The sequence below is a fragment of the Armigeres subalbatus genome, chromosome 3, assembly GCF_024139115.2.
Source record: "Armigeres subalbatus isolate Guangzhou_Male chromosome 3, GZ_Asu_2, whole genome shotgun sequence".
Lineage (NCBI taxonomy): Eukaryota > Metazoa > Arthropoda > Insecta > Diptera > Culicidae > Armigeres > Armigeres subalbatus.
Window position 1 is genome coordinate 83884136 of NC_085141.1, and position 19224 is coordinate 83903359.

Here is a 19224-nt window from a genome sequence, read left to right on the forward strand (position 1 = left end):
ATTGTGTTAAAAGTTTTGTTGGCTGAAGTGCCTGCACTCCTTTTGAAATCGGTTGCTTCGGGCTAAGTTGGGCTAGTTTTACCGTCCGTTGGACAAGCCCACGCATCGCGCCATCCATCGGCCATTCCGGCGAATAGCGCCATCAGTCGGCCGAACCCTCCATCGGCAATTTGAAGATTTCCGTCATCCGTCAGTCCTTCAACCGGCCACGCCATTCGTCGGCCGAACCATTCATCGGCAAACCTGCGAGTTCCGCATCGTGCCATTCCGGCGAACCACGACATCAGTCGGCCGAACCCTCCATCTGCAATTCGAAGAGTTCCGTCATCCGTCCGTAAGTCGTGTAAGGACAACGTCAACCGTCAGACCTCCAACCGGCTACGCCATCCATCGGCCGAACCATTCATTGGCAAACCTGCGAGCTCCGCATCGCTCCATCCGTCAGCCATCCCAACGAGTCACGCCATCCGTCGGCAATTCGGCGAGTTCAGCGCGTTCCGTTCCAAGTACAATAACGGAATCCGTTATCCGGAAGCCGAACCATCGGCAATCAAGCGAGTTCCACCACCTGTCGACCACCTGGGCATCCGACAACAAATCGAGGACAAGGTCACTCGTCCGCCACTCCGACGGCCACATCGTCCGTCGGCCGAACCAGCAAGCCAAGCCAGTTTTGTGACTATCGTCATCCGTCAGCACGTGCTGTCCTGCCATCAGTCGACCGAACCAATCCAATCCAAGCCACCCGTCGGCTAATCGAGCCGAGACCCACATCGCCATCGGCGATTCATGCACGCCGTCGTGCAGCAAGTTGGCCTTGTAGGTAGTTTGACATTGTCACCCCCATACTTCTTCTTCTTCTTCTTCTTCTTCTTATTGGCCTTACATCCCAACACTGGGACAGAGCCGCCTCGCCGCTTAGTGTTCATTAAGCACTTCCACAGTTATTAACTGCGAGGTTTCTATGACAAGATACCTTTTCTGCATTCGTACACATGAGGCTAACACGATGATACTTTTATGCCCAGGGAAGTCGAGACAATTTCCAAATCGAAAATTGCCTAGACCTGCACCGGGAATCGAACCCAGCCACCCTCAGCATGGTACCCCCATACTTACCGTAAGTAAACTGTTTGTAGGGGCCCTCCTTAGCCGTGCGGTAAGACGCGCGGCTACAAAGCAAGACCATGCTGAGGGTGGCTGGGTTCGATTCCCGGTGCCGGTCTAGGCAATTTTCGGATTGGAAATTGTATCGACTTCCCTGGGCATAAAAGTATCATCGTGTTAGCCTCATGATATACGAATGCAAAAATGGTAACCTGGCTATGAAACCTCGCAGTTAATAACTGTTGAAGAGCTTAATGAACACTAAGCTGCGAGGCGGCTCTGTCCCAGTGTGGGGATGTAATGCCAATAAGAAGAAGAAGAAGAAACTGTTTGTAACGTAAAAAAGTCCGAAAACCTCCCCATTACCTCCATTGACCCTGGGACTCGAGGACTAACAGAGGCCTTGCGTGCCCACCCCGTTGATTACCGTTGGCTATAGACCAGTAGTCTGGGGTTTATAACGGTTCCTCTTCTAGGACATGTCGACGGTTCCTTGCATTGTGAACGCACAAAAAAATGATCTACCTAGAGTGAGGCGATGAAAAAAAAATTAAAAATTGACATTTAGAACGCCCACAAACCCGAGCAACGCTTCTACTAGTATTTAATAAAAATTATGCCCTACCTAGTCCTCCAAAGGTCCAGAAGGGGAATAATGAAACATAAACATTTAAATAAAAAAAAAATCAAAAAACTCCTCTGATTTGTTAAAGCATGTTTTGAAAAGCCTCAATATTGTATTGTTACCGCTCAAATTATTGTTTTTGGGCGAGAAATCAGGAAACTTTCTCGACATCCTGGGCATAGTGTATCCATTGTACTTGCCACACAAGATACAAGCTTTCAATTTATAACTGAGAAAAAGCTAATAGAGTGCCTAGATGACAATCAGGCCAATTTCCAGTTGGAATGTAGCCATTGTAGCCATTGAAGAATAAGTATAATTTTTGGAAACATCACGAAAATATAATTGGTAAACTTAGACGTTACTAGATAATCGACTGTGCACATTTAATCTTTAATTAAAACTGATATCCCGGCAAAAATTGCGTTTTTAGCTGGGTTTCAGCAGACAGAAATCTCAGCAAAAGCCATATGTTTGCTGGAGCTCGGCTGTGCGAATCTCAGTAAGAGCTCTACAAATTGCTGAGATCCTGGTAAATAAAATTAAGTGTGGTTCTAGTCAACTCCGATTCACGGTACATTTCCTACTGACTAATTTACTTTCGCGTGAACGACCTTCGCTGGCCTATACAATAGCACCGCTCACGGAAGGCTAGAGCGACCTCTCTCTGTGAACAACAGTGGGAGCGATGTCTTGCCCAAATTCTACGCTCGCAGTTCTGTGTCCATTCATGAGTTTTTTTTTTGCCATTCGAAAACACACAACATTTTTATAGGGTAAGACGGTATAATATGCCCCCCCTAAGGCAACTCCTTGATGACTTTTTACTTTTCAACGCAATTTATGCAAACTTTGTGTTATTTGGTAGTCCAGGAAGTCGCAAATGCATTGCCCGTGAGTAGTCATATAAAAATATTTCAGTTAACACGTAATAAATCTTTTTTGAAAAGTCGTGAAAAAATGAATTTTAAAAAGTGCCTGGGCAATACGCCTCACCTCAACCAAAGACGTTTAATTGCCCTTCATTAGTATTTTATCATTCTCATAATAAAAATCCTTATGCGCTTGACATTAAAAAACCAACATAGGTCCATTCAAGCAGGTGTGAATTACATTTCAATATTTTCCATACAATTTGGAAGCAACTGCTGCAAGCTCGCTGCGCTTGTGTCCAGTTGGTAAGGGCATATCGTCCTGCCTACACTGGGGCGTTTTGGCCAGTGAAACATGTTTTCGAAAATCGTTACATTTTTGAAGATGGAAGCAATTTTATATCATATTAACCACTGAGAAAAGTAATTTTGTTGCCCAACTGAGGGTTCCAGTGCAAGTTTAGCGGACAGTATGCCAAAGTCGCTCCAGAATGTTGAGCAAACAAACATGAAAAGTTACATCAAAACTGTAACTTTTTGTATTTTGCTATTATTTTCATTGTGTAATACAAAAATACTTCCACATTGACATAGTATGATGGGTTTACGAATACTTATAGATACCAACTGTTTTTGACCCTTAATTTGTTATAGTTTTCTAGAAATCAAAGGGGGGCGTTTTGGCCAGGTGGGGCGCATTATACCGTCTTACCCTACCAGCGAATCACATGGGGAGTCGTGGGTGGCTGACGTTGTGGTAGTGGCGCGCAAACGATAGTCATAGACGGGGTGTAGTACATATACCTATCTAGTATAGAAGTTCCTTTAGTAGCCATGGCGCGTACGGCCCAACAGCAACGGTCAACGAGCTAGCGTCGATTCTGCGCAATAGTCGCCGATGTCAGTCGGTGGACGTTTGTTTATTGTTGTGGTTCTGTTTCGCGTAGATATTGCAACCGATCAAGAGAGCTAGTGCATATGTAGATTTGGACAGATTCCCTGCTGTCTTGACTGTATATTCAATAAAAAAGTTTATTGCACCGACCTGCTGCAGTAAGCGAGTTATTATTAAAGCGTGTTTAGTGACTAGGAGCAGGCTTGGTAGTGTACAAGAGTGTAGATTTAAATGTAGTGAAAGGGCAAGTGAATGACGTTATAAAATCCTCTCAATACTCAAGAAGTTCTCAGTAAAGGGTAGGTGCACATCGTCCGTTAAGTTTCTAAAGCACAACAAAGGCCAAAGTCATATGTTTTCTGACCTAGATAACTAATGAATTTACTGATTAAAATGCATTAAAATTGGCTCCATCGTTCGACAGTGTGTGAGAAATGTATTGGTGGTCAGATAAGCGCTTGTAATTCCTTGTTTCTTTTGAGTTCGACGTTCAGTAGACAGTCGGTTGATTGTTGTTGTCATCACGTGGTTAGCATAGCAGGCAATATAATGATTGCTCTTGTAGGATTGTGTATTTCACTTTAATTATTTGTGTGAACATAATAGAGTTTCAATTAAATTCAATTAAATATCTAGAATAATTCTTTTGATTTTGAGTTACGATTTAGCCCTCCGTGACTGGAAAATATGTCTAATTGTTTTAAAGCTTACATGTGAACCCGTTTTTTAAATATATTTTTTTCTCTCAGTCGTTCCATGCATATGCTGCTGCATTCATATATTCAGACTGTTTCCAGTTAGATCTATCGCGAATGGGCGTAATGTTCGGTAAAGCTATCCAATCTCTTTCACAATTCGTAGATGGATGTGCAGAGATAAAACTATCTGCAATTTTTGTTGATTTCGTCAAAACCTACATTTACGCGGACTCAAACTTCTTCACATACTTGGCCACGTCCTTACAAGACATAACAATACTCTGGCGAATTACAAATTATTATTGATTTTTCACCACGTGTACGTAATGACATTATTTCATTAATGGACTTAGCAGCATACTCAATTCTTTCGCTTTGCGCATACATTTCAGACGGTAGCAACAATTTCTTTGCAGATCCCATTTCTCTTAGTGGTTGATACCTATCTTCTATACTTATTCAAGTCATCAAAAGTTTTCTTCGGTCTACCTGTGGCTTCTACATCCAGGGTTAGGGACAAAACATTGAAAAGACAAGAGATCGAAAGGCAAAAGGTTGAAAGACAATTGGTCGAAGGTACAAATGGTCAAAAAGGACAAAACGTCGAAAGGGACAAAAAGTCAAATAGGATAAAACGCCGAACGGGATATAAGGTCGAAATAGCCAAGAAACTCAAACGGAGAGAATCAGTCTCGTCATTTTCAAAAGCCTCGGAAAAAACCTGCGGGCCCTAAAATTCGTTCCTTCGTGCGCGTAGCTATGGGAAAGTGAACAAGAATAGCTTCCATGGGGTGCTTACCGGATTGATCAAAGAAACAGTGGATGGTGTATATACTGTATAAAGATTGGTGGATGAACCACGAGCTCGCCCAGCTCTATGGCGAACCCAGCATCCAGAAGGTAGCCAAAGCTGGAAGGATGCGATTGGCAGGGAAAGTTGCAAGAATGCTGGACAGCAACCCTGCAAAGATGGTGTTCTCCTCCAATTCGTTAGGTACAAGACAGCGTGGACAGGGGGTCCTGTAGCGTAGTTGGCTGCACGTTCGCCTTATAAGCGAATGGTCATGGGTTCGATTCCCAGCCCCTCCATCAAACCCTCGTCAGTCGCCGGATCCGTAGCCCATAAGGTGACGCCCTAGGGTACGCGCCTTACCGTCAGGGCTGCCAGATGACGACTGAACACTTGTTCTTCTCGAAGGCATTCCTCCAACGTTACCCGGATAAATGGCAACCGAACAATGCAACGATCACTGGATAGATGACATGGACAAACGGACACAATGGGCTTACGATGAGATGAACTGGCAACGACAGCAATAAGGAAATATGGATATCTAAAAATACATTCAATGTGGGTTCAGCACAGCAGAATACCACAGTAGCGGTTAAGAACACAGAGTGCCTGTCAAATAAATTTACAAATAAAATGGCGGCCTGGAGTGCAGCGAGCGAGGTGGGCTAACCTGGTATAGAATGACTTGGCGAGCGTGTGGTGTGTTCTAGAATGGAGAGATGCGGTCTCGAACCGTGGACATTAAGAGTCTTCATGTTTTCAAAAAGTATTAAAAGTTCATCCGGTCAGCCCAGAATCACAATTCTTATGCTAAAATAGTTACTAGAGAAGCCTCCTGTCAAATTTTCAGCTAATTTGGATAAAGTTTCGAGGTGGCTCAATATAAACGTCGAAAAGTATCGCAACAATCTCTATACGGAAGCTTTTGGTGTCAAGTCTTGTGATCATTGCAATTCGTTCCATTCACGTTTTGACCATGTTAAAGTGATTTTCGAGCTAAATGTGCATACAAACACTGTTTCCCCTAAAAGTCGTTGTTCTACAAAATGCTTGAATTTATGACAAATCATTGCTAATTTATTTAATTATTATTCCTCTTTTTCCTGGACATTTGAGTAATATAATTGCTAATGTGAGATTTACCGTAAAACTTTTAAAAATCAGAAGCACACCCAGACAACCAGAATGCATGCATAATAGAATTGTTTTTCTGTTATGCGATGCCTATGCGCACAAATTTCATCGCTTACCAGTCGCGAAAACACTTTTTACGTACAAAAGTGGAGGCGATATAAGTGTATTTCTTATCCGACGTTGCACAGAAGTGTATGCGATGTGCACGATTTTTATGCGAGTTTGTTCGTTATGCATTGCGATGTAGTTTGTGATAACAAACTCTGTTTGACAGATAATCCGATTTCATGTGAGTTTGATTGCAGGAATATGCGATGTCAACAAATGAAGCTGGAATAAACTCGTAAAATAGCCTACTGTGCGGGAAAATTTATAAATAAACTGATGAGCTTTGCACAACAATGCGAATCTGATGAAACTTGGATCGGTAAACGATTTTGATCGTGCATTCTTATGCGATGTGTGGTTGTCTGGGCAGGCACGATAGGATTTCTTCAAAGAAGTTATTCTGAAAGGAGTCTTCCAAGCCTCTTAAAACATGCTTACAAGTCTCTTGAAATGAGGCTTCCGAGCTTCTTGAAAGGAGGTTTCTGAGACTTTTGAAAAAAGGCTTCCGAGTCTCTGAACCATTTGGAAGGAGGCCTCTAAAGCTCATGAATGCTTCCGAGCCTCTTGAAAAGAGGCTTCCGATCCACTTGCAATGAGGCCTCTAATCCATTCGGAAGGCTCTTCAATGGTGCCTTCCGATTTGGCTTTCGAACCTCTTGAAAGGAGGCCTGTAAACCTTCCGGAAGGAGGCCTCTAAGGCTCTTGAAGAGTAGCTTTCGATCCTCTTGAAAGAAGGCTTTGGACCCTCTTGAAAGGATGCTTCCGAGCCTTTGTAAGAAAGCTTTTGAGATTCTTGGAAAAGGCTTCCGTGCCTCTTGAAAGGAGGACGATTTGGAAGAAGACTTCTGAAGCTCTCTAAAGCTACCCTCTTGAAAAAAGTCTTCCAAGCCTTTGAAGAAGAGGCTTACGAGTCTCTTGAAACGAGACTTCCGAGCTTCTAAAAAGGTGCTTCCGAGTCTCTTGAAATAAGGCTTCTGAGAATCTTGAAAGGAGGCCTCTAAGGTTCTTGAACGGTGGCTTCCGATTCTCTTGAAAGGAGACTTTCGACCTCTTGAAAGGATGCTTCCGAGCCTCTTGAAAGAATGCTTCCAAACCTTTTAAGAAGAGGCTTACTAGTCTCTTGAAATCAGGCTTCTGAGCACATTGGAAGTGTCTCCTGAGACTCTTAGAAGAAGGTTTCTGAGACTAGAGATGTCGTAAAATCCCGATTAATCGATTAGTTACTAATCGATTACTCATGATTCTTGTCGATTATTGAATCGATTAATCATTGTATAGTAATCGATTCAAAATTAATCGATTATCACAACGATGAATCGATTAATCGAAATAATCAATTAATTTTCGACATCCTTATGATGTCGTAAAATTCTGATTAATCGATTAGTAACTAATCGATTACTCACGATTCATCTCGATTATTGAATCGATTAATCGTTGGGTAATAATCGATTCAAAATTAATCGATTATCACAACGATGAATCGATTAATCGAAGTAAGCGATTAATTTGCGACATCTCTATCTGAGACTCCTGAAAGAAGGCTTTCGAGGCTCTTGAAAGGAGGCTTCTGAACTATTTGGAAGGAGGCCTCTAAGGCTCTTGAAAGGAGGCTTCTGAGACTTATTGAAGAGAAGCATCCGAGCCTCCTCAAAGAAGACTCTAGAGTTTCTTGAAAGTAGGCTTCTTAGCCTATTGAAGGAAGGCTTTCGAGCCTCTTAATCGGAGGCTTTCAAGCCTTTTGAAAGGTGGTTTCTGAGCCTTTTAAAAGGTGGCTTTTAAGTCTTTTGAAAGAAGGCTTCCGAGTCTCTTGATAAGAGACGTATTGCAAAGAAAGCTTCCGAGTTTCTTAAAATGGAACTTTCGGGCATCTTGAAAGGAGATGTCGGAGGCTCTTGAAAGCAGGCTTTCGAGCCTCTTGAAGGAAGACTCTCGAGCCTCTTGTTTTTCTAACCTTTTGTCCTTTTTGTTCTTCTAACCTTTTGTCCTAAAGTCCTTCATACACTTTGGTAGGCAAGATGGGCTAAACTTTGTTTTACTGATCGCAATGCATATTATGTATGACACAAAGTTTTAGAATAAAAAGTCAAACAATTATCAGAAGTTTATCTATTAGTTTTTATTGGATTTGTAACGCATCCGCCATTACGCATTTTTGTCTGAGGTACCCCCTGGGGCTAGCGAAGGTACTTCAGGGGTTCATGTACCCCAGGTTGAGAACCGCTGGTCTGGGGTGATAAAGAGTGCTCCAACAGCTGCAGTAGCAACAATCAAGGTTGTAACTTTTAATTCAGTTGATTTATCAACGAAAGGAAAGATCGATGAAGAGAAATGATCGTAAGCGCGAGACAATTTAATAGAATACTTCGATACGTATATATAAAAAAATGGAATAAATATTCTTTCCAGGACACGTATCCTGTGTATTCGAACTATGAATCTTCGGATTTAAAGCCCAGATTTATACCAACAGAGTCATCTTTGACTTGTTTCTACGATACATTCGATGGTAAATACGTTCAGACATATAGTGCACGGACACACTGAAGCTGAAACAAGTAATCATTAGTCATCATCGGAAGGTAAAGCCAGTGTGTTAGTAAAATTTGTTTCAAGAAATCCTAACGTGCAAATTTATGATAAACTAACGAAAAAGATTGTATCCCGTTTGGCATAATGCCGTTTGGCATAACGTCGTTTGGCATAAAGTCGTTTGACATAATGGTCGTTTGGCATAATGGTCGTTTGGCATAATGGTCGTTTGGCATAATGGTCATTTGGCATAATTGCTATTATAGCTTTGTGATTGATGAATAGCGAGCCATTCAGCTTCGATGATTCTACCATGAAACGTTGGACGCATTAAGGTATCATATCTCTCCTTGCCTTAAACCGAGCAAATGTCTGAATTAAAAGAAGGAGTCATATTCTCTCTTGCCGTCTGCTGGGCAAATGCATCCCTTAAAGAAGAGATCGTATCTCCCCTTGCCATAAGCCGAGCAAATGCCTGAATTGAAAGATGGCATCATACCCTCCCCAGACAACCACACATCGCATAAGAATGTACGACTAAAATCGTTTACCGATCCAAATTTCATCAAAATCGCATTGTGGTGTGAAGCTCATCAGTTTATTTATAAACTTTCCCGCACAGTAGGCTATTTTGCGAGTTTATTCCAGCTTCATATGTTGACATCGCATATTCCTGCAAACAAACTCAAACGAAATCGGATTATCTGTCAAACAGAGTTTGTTATCACAAATTACATCGCAATGTATAACGAACAAACTCGCATAAAAATCGTGCATATCGCATACACTGCCGTTCAACGTCGGATAATAAATACACATATATCGCCTCCACTTTTGTACGAAAAAAGCGTTTTCGCGACTGGTAAGCGATGAAATTTGTGTGCATAGGCATCGCATAACAGAAAAACAATTCTATTATGCATGCATTCTGGTTGTCTGGGTCGTTTACCTTCTGTCGGGCAAATGCTTCTTTCAAGGGATCATATCTCCCCTTGGCTTAAACCGAGAAAATGGCTAAATCGAAAGATCGAGGAAATGTCTGAATTGAAAGAAGGAGTCATATCCTCTCTTGCTTCCTGCCGGGCAAATAGATCCGTTGAAAAAGGGATCATGTCTCCAGTTGCCTAAAACCGAGCAAATGCCCGAACTGCCTTAAAGCGAGCAAATATCTGAATTGAAAGTTGGAATCATATTTTCCTTGTCTTCTACCGGGCAAACAAATCTTGGGGTTGGATGCAAGTCACGACCGCTCGTCGTAGACTACGTAAAACCAAATATAGTACACTGAGCCATCCCTAGTAACATTTTGTGTTTTATATCGCCCTTGAAGACCATAATTTACTCTTCAAGATTGTTATCGACAGTATTACCCAGCTTTAGCAGTCCCTCCCATTCCGTGAGGGAGTAGGGACTCTACTGTCTAGTAGCTGAACTACCCCTTTCATACCCTCCAGTTCAATAATTGATAATACCCTAAAAGTTGGCACTTACCAAATGATGCATGAAAGAACTAAAATTTTCAATAGTTTAGCGTTAATAATCAAAAGTTTCAATACTACTGGCAAATTGGTGGAGATTTTGCGAATCGATTGATATATAAATCTTTCCATAGTAGCACAGTTCTGGCTGATTTGTTCGCAGCAACTTTAGTGAGACTCGATTTGGTCACATATAAGCCACAGAAACTTGTTTATGACAAGTGTGTTACTGGGGTTAAAACCCATTGAAAGATGAAGGACTTATTAATGTTACAACATGATTTCGTGACGATCTCCAATTTTGAAACTTTCATTTTGCACCCTGTATCCGAGTCTTCCCCTTAGACGTAGTTTACGTCAAAAGATGATACGTAGAAGCATATTTTACATTTGTTCCGAAATGGGTGATTTCACAATTATACCAAATGAGCATTGATCATTATGCCGAACAACATTATACCGAACGACATTATGCCGAATTACCTTTATGCCAAATGACGTTATGCCAAACGACCTACCACCAGCGAAAAATACCCAGCTTTGCCCGGGTGTTTGAGCTGCGAATGTCACATACTGAATGATGTGCAGCACTGCACTCTAGATCGATTTCCGTGCGATTGTATTGTTTTTCCCAATAGCTGACTAAAAATTACTAAAAAAAAAATCGTCCGGAAGGAAATCTGAACTCTTTTTTGCCTTTCTCGTATACTAAGTATACGTAAAGGCTATATGATCACTCCAAAACCAAACTTTTGATAGAAGGCTCGGAGACCCATAGTGTTATATACCAATCGACCCAGCTCGACGAATTGAGGTGATGTCTGTTTGTGTGTATGTATGTATGTGTGTGTGTATGTGTGTATGTGTACAAATTTTGTAGACACACTTTTTGGAACTTAGCATTACCCGATTTACTCGCAACAAGTTGCATTCGACGGGGAATGCGGTCCCATTGTTTGCTATTGAAAATTGGCCTGATCGGACATTGCATTTCGGAATTATTGAAAAATCATTGTTTTTTCCCAAGGGTCCCCCTTCGAAAAAAATCGAAAAAAATTTTTTTTAAGGATGGTTGGAATACATAGTAAGTAATGCAAAAACATGCAAAATGATAGAAAATATGCGATCTATCCCCCCAAAAGTGCTTTTTTGACCTTTCCTATGTGATTTTTTCAGTACATTTTACGATGCACGAGAAAGGCATCATCGCCGCTAGGTGGATTAATCTGGGTTTTTTATTTAAATAGATGCTCAGTTTTCGACGTTTTAGGAGTTAACTGTAGAGAGTAGAGTAGTTATACAATTGAAATGTTTTAATTTAAGTTTTGAATTTCAATCAAAGTTAATTGCCTATTTTCCGACTATTGGACCAATCGACTTAAACATTCTTCGATGGGACTCGAACCCACGACCCTCAGTCGACCCTGAGGGTCGTTGGTTCGAGTCCCATCGAAGGCAAGTTATTACCTACAATACATTTTTGCAAATCAACATCTTCCACATGTAGTACATATTCACATCTGAGTTTTCAGAACATAGTAAATTAATGTAAAGCATACCAAAAGCTGTCGTTTTTAAAAACTCCTTTTAGATTTTCTTGAAGCTAGGAAATATCTCAAAAACAATAAATCGGCTTGAGCCACCTGACTGAAGAGAGGCTTGTCTAAGGGCTTGTCAGCTACCTAAACACGATCAAAACCTAAATGATATCAATCACAATGTCCACAAAACATGTAAAGCTTCATGTCTGAGCTGATTACGTCAGCACTGACACTTTTGAAAACCTGAAGAGGTCTAGCAAATCTAAGAAAAACATTATACAACTTTTCATACAGTAATTCTTAGGCGATTTACTCACAACAAGTTGCATTTGACAGAGTAGAAAGTCTAGTTGATTGAATTGAATACAGGCATACCTCGATAGTACGTACACCTGCGTAATTTTAGTGTACGTACTATCGAAGCAAAAAAAATCCGAACAAATTTTTTTTTGCCTTTTTGTTTATTTAGGAATAGCAGAATGTTCATAAAACCATCCGGAAGTCAAAATTTCGATAGAAGGCTCTGTACTCTAAGCATATTTGTATTTGATATAGTACACAAGGAACCAACAGAACCCAGATTTTTTTTTAAATAGTGCCTACATGTAGCATTGAGCTAAATCATCGTCTTTGTACAAGTGAGGCTTTTTCTACAAAATATGTACTGGTTTTTAATGCTTCAGAACATTCATTAATTACCTGACATTTGCAGGAGTAATGTTTTAAATATATGTTACACCTCGTACATGATTATGCATGTTACTACAAAAACCGACGATTGGGGGTGGTTGATAGATCGCTTAATTTTTACGTGACGTATTTTATGGACTTCCCCTATAGCTTTTATGGGAATGAAAAACTTTAAGGTTGCCTATCACTGTCGTTGCGACTCTATTGACTCCAATGACGCTGCCTTACCAAAGCGACAAACTGCCAGCCATAGCAACAGTCGCATCACGTTGGTTTGTAGGAACCTTCATTATGATTCGTAATTATATGAGTATTTAACACTGAGATGAGTATAAAAACAACAAGAAAAATGATGTAAAAATGTAAAAACGGGATAACGTGCACCATGGTGTAACGAAAAGGCTAGATGTTCACTAAAAAACGAAGTTTTGATGACTTCCATATACCGATCAGCACAGCTCGACGAATTGAAGTGATGTTTGTCGATAAAGTTTTTAAATCTAAATTAATCTAAATTGCGATCTACTAAACACTCTACTGAAAGTCTGAAATTATTTCATAACTTCAATTAAAATTTGTATGGAAACTCAAAAATATTTTCCTCTGAAGAGTCCTTATGAACTTCATTTAAATAAAACTTCTTATTTTAGAATTTCTCCTATATTTGTTTCCGATAAGTTTCTAGGAATTTCTCTGAAAATTTCTCCAGGAAATCCAAAAAATCCATCTGGGATCCTCTCCTCCAGAACTTACAATAGGAAATCCAGCAGGAAATCCTTTGGGAACTCCTTCGAATACTCCCACAAGAATTCCTTCGAAAATTCTTCCTAAAAAAGAAACTTCCCGGAGTAGTTCTTGAAGGAATTCCATGCAGAATAGCTTGAGAAATTCCTGCGGAGAATTCATGAAGAAATTTCCTGGGGAAAAGGGATTTCTGGAGAAATTCTCGAAGTAATTTCCGGGGAAATTCTTGATGAAATTGTTGGGAGAATTCATGGAGGAGCTTCTGAAAGAAAATTTGGGAGAGTTTCTCGAAGAATTTCCGAGGTTATTGCTACCTACTCCTGGAATTTTTTTTCGGAAAATCATGAAGGATTTTTTAGATGATGATTTGTAGACATTTTAGAGGAGGTACCCGCAGAAATTTTGAGAATTCCGGGTGTTTCTTCCGGGAGAATTAGTTCAATAATTTTCAGAGGAATTTCAAGGGGAATTTTGGGAGGTAGCTCCAACAGAGTTTTAACGAAATTTTCGAAAAAATAACTGGAGAAATTGCCAGATGAATTTTCAGACGGATTTCTCAAGGAATTTCAGACAGAATTCCTAAAACAAAAATTATGAACAATTTTTCGGGACAGTTCTTGTAGCAATTTTTGGAGGAATTCCCAGGGCGAAAGTGGGAGATGTCTATCAAGGGCTTCTACGTGAGTTTATGAAGAAATTCATACGGAATTTTTGGAAGACCTCGAAGTAATTAATGAGAAATCTTGGTGGAATTTCTGGAGTAACCTCAGAGCGAATGCCAGAAGGAGTTTACATGGGAATTTCTGAATGATTTTCCAGTGAAAGTTCTGAGAAAGGAGACGTGGAAATTTCTAAGGCAACAATTTAAGATGGAATTTTGAAAGATTTTTGAAAGGATTTACGGAGAAATTTCTGAAGTAATTCCTATGAGTCCTTGTCGAATTCTTGGAGAAACTTCCGGAGAAATTCCTGGAGGACCTTCCGGAGGAATTCTTGGAGGAACTTCTGGAAGAACTTCCGGAGGAACTTCTGAAGGAACTTCCAAAGGAATTCTTAGAGGAACTCACGAAAAAAATTCTGAAGGAACTTTCGGAGAGATTCCTGGAGGAAATTTTGGAGGCCTGGAGGAAATTGCGAAGGAAGACCTGAATGAACTTGCGGAACTCGCGGGGGGATTCCTGGAGGAACTTGCGGATAAATTTTTGACAGAGCTTCTGGAGAGATTTCTGGGGGAACTTGCGGAGAAATTCTTGGAGAAACTTCCGAAGGAAATCCTGGAGAAACATAAATGCACGAAATTGATTCACATCGTCGCAAATCACCAGCGGCATGACGCCGCCACGCCACTGCCACTGGTTCTGGCTGAAAGTGATCTGGCACGCTGATATAATTTCAATCGGCGCACAGATCTTGATTGAATATCAAGTGTAATCATGTATGGATGAGAGCAAATCGAAAACTAATTTTGATATTGGTTCAGATAACAAAATAAGTACACAGTTTGATGTCAGATCATACAATTTAGAAATCAACAGCAAAATGAGATCAAAATATGTAATCAATCATGATGATTCATATTTGAAAACAAATTATGATTTCAATTTGATATCAATATCAAAATATGTTTTCTATATGCTCTCATTATGTTTTCAGACTTTGCTCGGGTTGGAACTAAACTTACTGTGAACTGAATTAAACTATTAAACATCTTGTCACAAATTCATTTTTGAGAAACACTATTCCCATTATGAACTTAATTTACTCTTTGGGATAATGTTCTCTGGTCTATAAGGTGAATTAATACATGAGGACGGTTTCTAGAAGTGGAACTAACTTCCTTGATCGATAAAATAATTCATAAACATAATAATCGTTCAATTAAGTGGATAGCTATTCTGCTTTCTAAGAAAATCGTCTATACATCCACACCCATACAATTATGATAATATTTTTGTAATCAGCTGTTTCAGATGCTCCTTGAATTGTTTAAAATAATAGAATGATGTGTGCTGCGTGAGACTGTCAGACATTTATGAAACGCTGCTTGTTTAAAACTCTGCAACTAAATTCGTTATAAGCTCACGATGGTGTTCAAATCAGATGAAAAATGATTACGTTACATATGAAAGACCCCACGCTTGTTCCATGATCAAAACATATTAAAATTTTAACTAAAATCGTGCAGAAAATAGAACGAATTATTTTTGGTGTACGTACTATCGAGGTGAAATGTACGTACAATCGAGGATACGTACTTTCGTGGGTACGCACTATCGAGGGTACGTACTATCGTGGTATGCCTGTATTTTTTTGTTTGGGTTATTCGTGTATTGAATGCACCCACCCTAGTGGTTCTGCTGGTGTCTGGGTTCATGGTCCTAATGCGTCCCCCCCAAAATTTATCTTTTATTGCAAAAAATGAAAATATCATCATAACGAATGTTATGATCGCACATCACTCTTCTGGCGGTCTTTTATCATCGTAATTTTCACTAACACGCTTATTTCAAGTCATTATCAGCACTTAATCGTCTTGTCTGACAGAGTACATAGTGCAGTCATTATCTGTATCTCGTGCCATATAGGCATTGTCTGCAGGTAACTAAACACTGCTTCAATCTTGAATGACTATCATATTCCAGTTATACCCATTTAGAAAACATTGTAACGTTATCTGCTTGATTCCAGATTCACATTTCTCAGAACGAATGTCGTTTCGTGTAAGCACAAAGGCTCGTTAGAGGATGGCGCCTACCGAAAATGAACTACGGTACTCTTCGGGTCAACTACCCGTGGCTTCCGAGCAAAAGGCAGAGCCGTATGAGTTCGAAGCACAGCCGTTAACCTCCAAGGAACATTTGGAATCGGGACAGGTGCCCAAAAAGTCAATCTCCTGGAGAGAGGGAATTCCTCAGGTACGTTGCAAAAGTGTCTCGAAGGTTTTCGGTAAATTTGTAATGTTGATTCCAATTGCAGATAACTGCCGCCGTGTTGGTAAACCTGTTGGTAGTTCAAGCAGGCATTAACATGACCTACTCGGCGATTTTGCTTCCGCAACTCTCAGTACCGGAAAGCCCCATCCAGATCAACAAAGACGAAGCCTCCTGGATTGCCAGCGTTGTGACGATTGCCCTGCCATTAGGATCCCTGATCGTAGGACAGCTGATGGATCAGTACGGTAGAAAGAAGGTTGCTCTTGCTACTTGTTTGCCCTTTGCCATCGGTTGGGCCTTGATAGCGGTGGCGAACGACGTTAACATGATCTACATTGCACGAATAATACTCGGCAGTTCTGGTGGTTTGACGACCGTGGCGTTGGTCTACGTTAGTGAGGTGTCGCACGTATCGATGCGAGCGATGCTACTTTGTTTAAACAGCGTTTTCGTGTCGTTTGGCATTTTGCTAACTTGTGTTTTAGGTAAGTTTTGATGTTGGGTATCGTTATTCATAAAACTATATTCGATTACTTGTAGCACTTTTCTTCGATTGGAGAGCTATTGCCATCATCTTCACTGTGTTCTCCGTTGTTACGTTCATGGTGATTCTGATCATACCGGAATCTCCCCATTGGTTGATGACATTTACAAAACGTGATCCTTCTGATATACGGAAAGTCATGCATTGGGTCTACCGTGATAAAAGTGTAAGTAAGGTCTCACGTGTTGCTGAATTGTGGAGATTAAATGCCAATCTATTTTAGCTTGCTGAAGACCAGTATCGTCAATTGATATTAACAGGACACAGCCCCCAGCGATCGATTGCGGACTCTACCGTCAACCAGTTTTCATTAAAACTCTATTTACATCCAAGGGTGTACAGACCACTTGTGGTTCTACTACTGTTATTCCTATTCCAGCAGCTTTCAGGAGCATACGTTTTGATCTTCTATGCTTTAAATGTGTTCATGGAAATTGGCGGATCGCAAGCTAAAGGTTTTAACGAATATAACGCTTTGGTATTCCTTGGCCTTATACGATTCATCATGTCGATTTTGACATCCGGGTATGGTTTTACGTGTTTTAAATAAGATTTAAGGCTCTAAATATGTTGAACATTTTCCAACAGGTTTTCCCGTAAATTTGGACGACGACCGCTGTTGATCACTTCAGCCTGTACCATGGGTGTCTTCGCTACGATCGCCGCCTTGTATTTGCACTTTGTTCGAAATGCCGGTCGAGAGAGCTACCCGGTTGCAGGAGGCTATTTATTGCTAGCTTGCGTTTTGGGATATGTTTGCTTCAGTGCACTCGGTTATTTGGTTCTGCCATGGACCATGATCGGTGAAGTTCTTCCAACGGATGTGAAGGGCAAACTTGGAGGATTAGTCGTATCGGTAGCGTACGTACTGATGTTCATTGTTGTGAAAGCATTTCCTTATCTCTTGGATCTGGTAGCGATTCAGGGCATATTCTACCTATTTGCCATAACGAGCTTTGCCGGGGTGATTTACGTGTATGGATGGGTACCTGAAACGTTTGGTAAAAGTTTTCAGGAAATTGAACAATACTTTGTTAAGATCGACTAAGTAAGGGTACTTTGTAGCATTCGAGTACTTAAGCCAAAAAAATGTACCCAAAGTATAGTTTCGATTGAAAGTCTTCCATATATGACTGTAGCGAGAGAATAGATTTAAATAGAATTAGGCTAATTTTATAAGATACAGCAATACCATAGCCCACTGAGTAGAAGTAGATTGTGCTGTGATTATTTTTGACCAAGCTCGTCATCCATGTGAACCACAATAGCTATATTGAATGGAGTTCAAAGAATTATATAGTTTGTATTTTTCTGGAAAAAATACATCATAAAGTCAACTGTTTAAAATTTTATACTTCCGAAAGCATTTTATCAGTAACTTCTGTTAACTTTTACTCGATACTTCAGTTCATCGAAACATCATGGCATGTGCTTTATTTCCATTCACTGTGTATCACATAGGTAACATTTTCATGGTCCTTAAATTGCTTAACCGATTCAATACGGATGGGTCATATATGACCCAAGACGAAAATCAGCTATCAAAAATCAGTTTTAAGAGATAGAGCCTTGCTTTCTTCAGAAAAAATGTTCAAAATTAACTGTTCCATCCAGGAAAAATATTGCCCAGGTCAGGTTATGGTTACTAGGATGATCTAGAGCATCCAAACTACCCTTGAGTTTTTTTTTATTTCTTTATTATAGAGGTTTGCACTCTGGGCTGGCTCACCTCTTAAAATCCTTGAGTTCTAATTTTGATGTTATAAGGAATCAACACCATTTTTACCACATATAATTGAAATTGAAATGCTTTATGATAATATCCCGCACCTTTCCAGATAACAGATCTTTTCCAATACCTACGATACTCTAAACAGTTCTTGCATTCAGATCTTAATATTCAAATCGGTCAACAAAAAGATCTACAATGTCCCCACTATTTTTATGAGTTGGGACAGCTCCACGGTTCTTCATTACACCATTACAGACACACTACAGAATTCCTTCGACATCTTCGGCACTCCAAACTATCCTTGAGTACAGATCCTAAAATTCAAATCGATCAACAAGCAGATCTTCGATGTCCCCACTAGTTTTATGATCTGGAATAGCTCCAGGATACCTTGTAACACCATTACAGACACACCACAGAATTTGTTCGACACCTACGACACTCCAAACTATCCTTGAGTACAGATCCATATATTCAAATCGATCAACATGCAGGTCTTCGATGTCCCCACTAGTTTTATGAGTTGGAATAGCTCCAGGATACCTCGTAACACCATTACAGACACACCACAGTATTCGTTCGATATCTACGACACTCCAAACTCTCCTTGGGATCAGATCTTAATATTCAAATCGAACAACTTGAGGATCTTCGATGTCCCCACTAGTTTTATGAGGTGGAATAGCTCCGCGATTCCTCGTAACATTATTACAGGCACACCAGAGTTCGTTCGACATCTACGACACTCCAAACTATCCTTGAGTACAGGTCTTAATATAAAAATCGATCAACATGAAG

At 40.3% G+C, this 19224-nt stretch overlaps 1 protein-coding gene across 2 annotated transcripts; it reads left to right on the forward strand.

The window, feature by feature from the left end:
* Positions 1-3423: 3423 nt before the first annotated feature.
* Positions 3424-18032, forward strand: LOC134225950 (facilitated trehalose transporter Tret1-like). Of its 2 annotated transcripts, XM_062706412.1 has the most exons (7): positions 3424-3798; positions 15739-15815; positions 15906-16132; positions 16194-16635; positions 16691-16860; positions 16918-17219; positions 17283-18032. In XM_062706412.1, exons 3-7 carry the CDS (start codon positions 15962-15964, stop codon positions 17740-17742), a joined length of 1545 nt encoding a protein of 514 aa, XP_062562396.1. In that variant the 5' UTR covers positions 3424-3798; positions 15739-15815; positions 15906-15961; the 3' UTR covers positions 17743-18032. The 2 variants fall into 2 exon arrangements, with proteins under 2 accessions (XP_062562396.1, XP_062562395.1); XM_062706411.1 differs by lacking the exon at positions 15739-15815.
* Positions 18033-19224: the final 1192 nt, after the last annotated feature.

What these genes read in the sequence shown, in the direction of transcription:
- LOC134225950 (XM_062706412.1), top strand. Translation starts at nt 15,962, where the DNA reads ATGGCGCCTACCGAAAATGAACTACGGTACTCTTCGGGTCAACTACCC. An exon ending in GGGTCTACCGTGATAAAAGT is followed by an intron (nt 16,861 to 16,917) that starts GTAAGTAAGGTC and finishes AATCTATTTTAG; the next exon opens with CTTGCTGAAGACCAGTATCG. An exon ending in ATGTCGATTTTGACATCCGG is followed by an intron (nt 17,220 to 17,282) that starts GTATGGTTTTAC and finishes ATTTTCCAACAG; the next exon opens with GTTTTCCCGTAAATTTGGAC.